This window comes from Lipotes vexillifer, unplaced genomic scaffold (genome assembly GCF_000442215.2).
Source record: "Lipotes vexillifer unplaced genomic scaffold, Lipotes_vexillifer_v1.1 scaffold524, whole genome shotgun sequence".
In the NCBI taxonomy this organism is placed as follows: domain Eukaryota; kingdom Metazoa; phylum Chordata; class Mammalia; order Artiodactyla; family Lipotidae; genus Lipotes; species Lipotes vexillifer.
The window spans coordinates 2383809-2391740 of record NW_006774722.1 but is presented as its reverse complement, the minus strand read 5'-3'; the positions used below and the strand labels follow the sequence as shown (position 1 = coordinate 2391740).

Below are 7932 nucleotides of genomic sequence, written 5' to 3'. Positions count from 1 at the left end.
GGGGGGGGGAGAACAGCCAAGGGCAACACAGCCAAGAGGACCCCCAGGGTCTTCCAACGACTAGTGCTGTCCGACAGAGCCGCCAAGGATGGAATGTTTTAGGCCCACACTATCCAACATGGCGGCCGCCAGCCACACGTGGCAGCTGAGCACTTGAAATGTGACCAGTGCGACTGAGGAAAGAAAATTTTAAGGTTAATTTATTTCATTTAGATTTAAATTGCCGTAAGTAGCTAATGGCTACTGTATTGGGTGCTATGTGGCAGGAGAGACAGAGAACAAGTGAGATCATTTCAAAGAGTGACCAGTGAAGAGAAGGAAAGTGGCTGAAGTGACCGAGAGGGATGGGGTGGGGCGGGAGGTAGACCCTGGGCTCTGACTGTGGCTGGCCTTCTGCTGAACAGCCACACCTGGCACCTGGGAAGGTCCCAGGGGTGCAGCTGTCCCTTGTCACTGCCTTCTGTGTCGCATTAGGGTGAGGAGGGTCGAGGAAGGGAAGTTTCAAAAGCCTCCTACTTTCATAAGCAGAAAAAATTCTAAGTTTTCTAAACTCCATATTTCTTTAAGCATGCAGCTTTTATTTTTAATAACCCCCAAGAAGAAGCTGACAAGGTAATTACTGCATAGTTCTACTGCTAATTAAGCCATGGAGACACTCTGCAAGAGTGAGATCCCCAAAACTCAGGACTCTGGAGCAAGGAAGCGTGCAAGGAACGAAGCCGGGGAGAACCACGCTGTGGAGAAAGCAGGCCGCGACCCCCTCGTCCCCATCCCGCGCTGGGGCACCAGCAAAAGGTTCAGGCAAAGGGATGCCAGAGCCTGGAGTCTGGGGTGGGGATGTGTCTGTGAGTCTGTCTGCAGCTCAGGAGGGGAGTGGATGCTCTGAGAGGCTTCTCTGTCTCCAGGCCATGAGCAGAGGTGGACCTGTCCCTGCAGAAAGACGTGGTCCCAGCCTCTTCCACACTGACCTGCCAGCCACTCTCGGGCCGCCACTGAGCTGCTTATCCACGGAGGCCCTGGCCAGCCATCTGGCCAGCCCCAGGCCTCGTCCACTAAGACACTGTGCCTGGTTCCACAGATGCTTACCGAGGCCTCCTGTGGGCGAAGTCTGTGCTGTGCTCCTGGCCTAGGGAGGCCGGCCCACCGAGAGTGAGCCCAGAGTCCCAGGTGGTGATCATGAGCAAATCGGGACGGAGGAAGGGGATCTGGGCGGTGGGGGCAGTAGCTAATTCGTCTCATCAGGTGAACAAAGAGGACCCTCTGAGGAGGTAAGATCGGCCCGAGACCTGGGCAAGCAGAGGTCAGCAGGACCCAGAGGTCTGGAGCTCAGGAGCCAGGCAGGTAAGGGCAGGTCCCACACGGACACACATGCGGACACCCACGCAGACACACACACACACACACACACACACACACACACACACACACACACGGAACTGGTCAGCAGAGACTGAGACCGTGGCAAAGGACTAGGCTCAATGGGTCCCCAGGTATGGTCACCTGACCCGAAGCATCTGCCTCACCTGGTCACGTGTTAGAAATGCACATCACCGGCACCCACCGCACAGGCTGAAGTGGAAACACTGGGGGTGGCGGTTAACGACCCTTCCAGGCGATCCTGATACACGCTAGGGTTTGACAATGAAAGAGCTACGTCAGCAGTTCTCCGGGGAGATTTTGCCCCCAGGGGACATTTGGCAACGTCTGATGACATTTTTCGATGGTCACAACCAGGCACTGGGGTGCTACTGTTGTCTAGTGGACAGATGCCAGGGAGGCTGCTAAACATCCTACAATGCACAGGATGGCCCCCAGAGCAGAGGAGGATCCCATTACCAATGTCAACTGTGTTGAGGTTGAGAAACCTGCTCTAGATCAAAGGGTCCCCCACCTGGCTGCACAGCAGAATCTTTAAAAAAGACAAATTGCCAGTCCCCACGGAAACATTCGAAACAGCTGTCCGGGGTGACTCGGCTCAGTCTCTGGTCCTGGCATCTGGGAACCAGGGAGAGAGCTGAGAGTGGAGGAGGAAGGCCCTGTGGGAACCCCCATGCGATGGGCTGGGAAGACATGCCGTGGGATGCAGGGAAAACCCAGGCAGGAGAGGGTGTCAGGAAGTGGGGGATGAGCGGCGACAGCAGTGAAGGGACAAGGTGAGGAGGTGACGTGGGTTCGGACCAGAAGGAGGTCCACATGGGACCAACACCAGGACAGAGCCCATCCCATGGCCTGAGAGCTAATGGAACGAGAAAAAGCAAAACTTCTCGCGAGTATGAACCCCTCGGAGGGAGGCAAGGTGATGGGATGCCGAGTTGCTTTTTTTTTTTTTTTTTGCAGTACGCGGGCCTCTCACTGTTGTGGCCTCTCCCGTTGCGGAGCACAGGCTCCGGACGCGCAGGCTCAGCGGCCATGGCTCACGGGCCCAGCTCCGTGGAACGTGGGATCTTCCCGGACCGGGGCACGAACCCATGTCCCCTGCATCGGCAGGCGGACTCTCAACCACTGCGCCACCAGGGAAGCCCCGAGTTGCCTTTTTTAAATGTTAAGTTTTAGGGAAAATCTTAACCATGCTTGTGGGTACAGAGTAAGGATTTGCAGTGAAGAACCCTGTAAAGCTGCCAAAAGAATCGTGAATGGAGTAACGGTGTGGAAGGAGCATTAGGGTGACCCTCTGGGAAAATCTTTCAGCCCTGCCACGCAGTCCCTGGCCGCTGAGAGATTTAACGCACTAATAAGGCCACAAAAAGATGTTCACGCTCACCAGCAGTCAAAGAGCCGCAAATAAACACGAGAGACCCCCTGTCACCCTTCGTGTGAGAGAAAACCAGATTGATGACCTCAGGTGCTGGCAAGGCTTTGGAGAAAGGGTGCTCTCAGGTTCTGAAGGAGCATCAATGGTCCACTTTCCAGGAGGACACAATATCAGAAAAGTTTTAAATGTGAGTCTCCTGTGACCCAGATATACCCTAGAGGAAATTCACAAAGGAGCACAAGAAGGCTTTGCCTGGATGACCACCGCTGTGCTGCTTGTGAGTCTCCTGTGACCCAGATATACCCTAGAGGAAATTCACAAAGGAGCACAAGAAGGCTTTGCCTGGATGACCACCGCTGTGCTGCTTGTAATAGTTAAAAATTGGAAACACAAATATCTAATAGCTCAACTGAGAAAAATATATTCCCTGGGACACTATGTGGTTATTAAGAAAGGGAGATCTCCGAGACCCAGTGTTGAGTAGAAACCCAAATGGAAGAACCTTCCATACAGTGTGTTACCACTTGAGTTCTTTTAAATGCCTTTTTCCCCAAGAACCTGTAGGTCTAAACATGTAGGGAATAAACATTTAGGGAAAGGTCCAGATGCTCCACGGAACTCGTCACAGAGATAACCTCTGGAGAGGGGCAGAAAGGGGTTTGCTTACCTTTCCCATAACGTTCTGAGTTTTTGTGCTGAGAATATTGATGCATTAAGGATGCATTTTGGAGGGGGAAAAGGTAAATGCAACCTTGGGCTGTTTTTATAAAATCATAGAATGTAGATGGAAGGAGGTGACACTTCTGACTTTGCACTGGGTTATTCCACAGCTGGCTTGCGAGCTTCACATTTCAGAAGCAGCTCTTTAGAGCAGCAGGTGGACAAATGCGAGAGGTCCTACAGGGCAAGGGAGTCGAAGGGCTGGGACTCTTCAACCACCTAGTGAAAAAGTGACTCAGGTGGGCGCGATAACTAACTCACAACACCAGACTCTCTGAAAACCCAGGTACCATGCATCATGAGAAGATCACATCAGAACTGCTAGCAGACCTTCCCAAACCCTTTGAAAAAGACTTTTTAAATGGGGCTGCCCAAAGAGAAGCATGCACTGCATCAAAAAGAAGTGAGTCCCCCATCAAAAGAGGCACGCGAACACATGCCAAGCCAACCAAGCAAAGCAGTTGTAGATAATGCTCCCCTAATCCACCCTTCCCCCTTCAAGCTCCCAGGTCGCTTCCAGCTTGAAGATTCTGAATCTCTTTCTACCGTGAACTCCTGTGCTTAACACAATCCTTAAATACTTGATTATTTTTGCTTTTTAGTAAGGTTCTACCACTCACAGAATTATACCTACTAGAGACTTTTTTACCCCGGGCATCTGCTCGCTGGGTCCCATTTTGAGCATCTGAACCAGAGACGAACTCAGGCTGTCAGCCTCCCGTGGTATCACTTAATCACGGACATCCAAGCCCTTCCACCTCTCTCCCAGGTGGACCTGCATAAGACACCTGTCAAGCCCTCTGTTCCCACCCACGGAGGCATCAACTCACAGATAGCCAAAAAGCTAAATCCTCCATAATTCCTGTTTCAAGTTTGCTTCCTTTTTACTGCCAGGGAGACAAAAGGAGCTGAAAAGGATTTTCTCATGACGAGCCACCCAACTTCCATAATTGGAACAATCATGGATGTGCATCTCCAACACAGAGAAAACCAATCCATCATGGAGTGCTGAGGGCTTAATCCCAGATTTCTAATAAATGGATTAATTAAAGCCTTAAGGGTCTGTCTATAGCTGCCTCTGCTTGAAACGCCAAGGAAATTAACGCCCTCCCAGATCTAAAAAAAAAAGCCAGGGATCTCCACCGGTGGGTACCTTAGTTTGACCAAATGACAGTGTCAATAGTCCTAACAAAGAAATCTTACAAGCCTTGCATGGGTTTATTGTTTAAAATTTCAGATTGGGCCCTGGCGCCCACAGAGCTGCCTTTAACCCGTCTTTCTTTGCAGTTAAATAGTGAAGCTCCTCGGTGTTCCAGCGAAGTGAAGGAATCCCTCCCCACAAAGCCGGTTCACCCCAGCTCCAGGGAGTATCTGGAGTTTGATGCCCACCATTTAGCGTGATCAAGTCCCCATCCGGGGTCAGTGAATTGAGAGAGGGACAATCCTCAAAGGAAGGTCAGAGCAACTTATTGTCAAAACAGAACCTGTGACAGGATGGTGCTCCTCTAAGGTTCGAATGGAGTCCTGTGGCGTGATACCAAAACACCAGCTTTGATTCTTTTTTTGAACCCTACATTTCAGAAGCTCAGACTTCTCCCTGTGAAGTGAAAATTGCCTTCTGGTGGAGAAAGGTTTTAATGATCACTTTGCTTCCTGCGTCTCCATGGTGACGGGGCGCACAGCCCACCTCCCACCACCCCCCTCCTGCTTTATTAGGCCTTTCTTCCTCTTTGGAAAGTAATCAATCAAGCCGTATAGACTCCTTTGTGACCGGATTTATCACCTAAACAATCGACGCTGCCGCGGGGGGTGGGGGAATGAACGAAGTCCATATAATTTAATGAAATCAGGCTCCGTCCGGGTGCACGCATGCCCTTCATCTCCCAGTGGCACCTCTGCCAGCACACCTGTCCCGAGAGGCGGGCGGGCGCGCCCAGGTGCGCCAGGCCCCGCCGACTTGGGCGCCCCGAGGAACCCCTCTGCGCGGCGGCCGCATAAGCGCTGCCCTGCCCGGGCGGGGGACGCCCCAGCCGGGCCGCCTGGGCCACCGGAGCTGGGGCCGCGGGGGAGGGAAGCAGAGCTCGGAGCCGGCGCTGGTAGAGGCGGCCACAGGTCTGACTCCCGGCCCCCAGCTGGTCAGCACCCAAAGAAGGGAAGCCCCTCGGAGGGGCCAGCAGATCCCACCAACCCGCAAGGAGGGCAGATGCGGAGTGCCGGGCTCTACCCGGGGAACCGGCTCCTCCCCGGACAAAGGGCTCCGCCGCCTTACGGGGAGCCTGAGCGACCGGGTCCTGCCGCGGCTCCGCAAATGCAGCCCGGGCGCGCAGCAGCGCCGGGGACTTGGCGCCCAGCGCCCCCTGCCCCGGCCCTCCCCGCCCTCTCCCGCCCACCCCGTTACCTGGGTTCTCCCCGGCGTCCGCGGAGGACGTGGTCGAGGAGTCGGTGAGGACGCTGGGGTCACTCTGCGAGCGGCCCCGCGACACGAGGCAGCCGCTCCCGTCCTCGGACGCGGCCATGAGCCCGGCCGGCGCGGGGGCAAGTTGGAGGGAGCCGCGTGTAATCAGAGCATCCGAGGAGGCCAAGGTCACTGGCCAGGGGACTGGAGGGGCGTCTTTTTAAAAAGGAAAATCAAAAAGGACAGGGAAAGGGAAGAAGCCGGAGGACGAGGCCGGGGCTGGCTTCAGGGCAGTGAGACAATAGCCTCGCGGCTGCAGCCAGGCGCATCCCGGCGTGCGCGGCCTCGCTCTGTTATTTATTCGTGTTTATTCCCATTCTTCAGTCTATATTCCAGGAAAAAAAAAAAAAAGTTGAACCAGGAAATAAAAACTTTTTCTTGTCAGTGTTTATTGCGTGCTTGGGGCAGGGGGTGATGCCCGAGAATTTCTGGGGGCGCTCCCTCCCCCCACCCCACCTCCCACCCCCCGGGGGAAAAAAAAGGAAAAAAGAAGAATCTTTGCTCTGGCGATTGCTTTAATCTGAAAGCTGTTCTTGGAGCATCTGTTGGAAAACATTAGGATTCTCCCATCATGCCCCGCGAGAGGAGCCTGACGTCACGAGAGAGGGGAGCGAGAGCCAGCGTGGGGATGGGGCGGGGTCTCAAATACCTGAACTGCACGCTGCCCGCCCCGAGGGAGGGGGCTGAATCCTGAGTTCTGAACCGCCCACTCCCACGGCAGCCGCTCTCTGGAAACAAGGATTCCACATCCCGCTTCCTCCGGCTCCCCGCTGGCGGGGAGGAAACCCTGAGGGTGCCTCCCTCGGAGGTCAGGGCCTAATCTCCCCAGCAGCTTCAGGCAAAGGTTTCCAGGGCCCTTCCTCTCTTGGGGATCTGGAGGCCACCGTGGGATGGGGGGTGGGGCACTCCGGAGCTTTGTCCCCGCCCACCACAGCCTCCTCCCCACTGCCCAGCCCTCCTTCCCCCAGGCCCTCAGCCCCTCGCCGGGGAGGAGAGAGGCAGAGGGGCACCTGGCACCTTCCAGGGAGGCCTCCCCCAGATTCCTTGATGGAGTTGATGAGACCAGGCAAGGCAAGGGAGGTGACACCGCCTAGGGCTGCCACTTACAGAGGTGCCCCCCAAGGGGCTAATGAGCAATTCTAACCCTTCTAGATGGTGTGGGAGAAACAGAGGCAACTCCCACATCTCCCGCTAAGGCTCGGGAGATGAAGAGGAAAGCCCAGTAAAGGACACAGAAGGGGAGCTGTGTCACACAGCCTGGGCTAAGAAGGGGGCCAGACCCTCAGGTGGCAGGGCCACAGGGACGCCGGGGGAGGGTACACCCAGCCCCGGCCTTGCTGTGCAGAGAAGCTCCGATGGGCAGGATCCTGTCTCAGCCCCTCAAGCCACCCCAGGTTAGAGGGTGCTGCTCTCAGCCCCACTGTGGGTGATGAAAACAACCGGGGCTCAGAGGAGCCTGCCAGGGGTCCTGAAGCTGGGCAGGGGCTGGGCACCCTCCTGGGGCTGCTTCTTCGTATCCGACCAGCACCTAAAGCAGGGCTGGGGTGCAGGGGGAGCACCTGGCGGTGATGGGTGAACCCCAGTGAAGGGCCAAGGACAGCACTGTGATGTGGGGAAATGCGAATCCTCACTGCACATGGAGCTTTGGGCTCTTAGCAGCAGTCCCCTCAGAGAAAGAAAGCCTCCCTCCCTCCCCCCTCCCTCCCTTCCAATAATCCGCAGAGTCCAGTGTGTGCTGAGCACCACGCCAGGCACTGGGGATCCGGATGCAGAAACACCCCCAATGGGTCTTCCAGTGGCCGGGGAGGACAGAGTCGAGAATGGGCCACCAATACATCAATACATGTCCGCCCCAAAATATTTCATTGCAGTTGTCAACACATACCATGAAACAGAGAGGAAACCGGTAGGACGTTTTACTAAATACTTTTTATCCACGTAAAAATGTGCTGCATGGTGACACACCTGGCTCTGGGGCGGATTCACAATAAAGTGTGAGTGACTG

General features: G+C 55.1%; 1 protein-coding gene across 1 annotated transcript in view; it reads right to left on the bottom strand.

Annotated features, from left to right (window-relative positions):
* Positions 1-5988, bottom strand: part of PHACTR3 (phosphatase and actin regulator 3) — a gene marked incomplete at its 3' end in the record, with an annotated part of 218030 nt that extends 212042 nt beyond the window's left edge. Inside the window, exon 1 of the mRNA XM_007449475.1 lies at positions 5871-5988. Within this exon, the coding sequence (XP_007449537.1) occupies positions 5871-5988 (118 nt within the window). The remainder of the gene's footprint in view (positions 1-5870) is intronic.
* Between the last annotated feature and the right edge of the window lie 1944 nt (positions 5989-7932).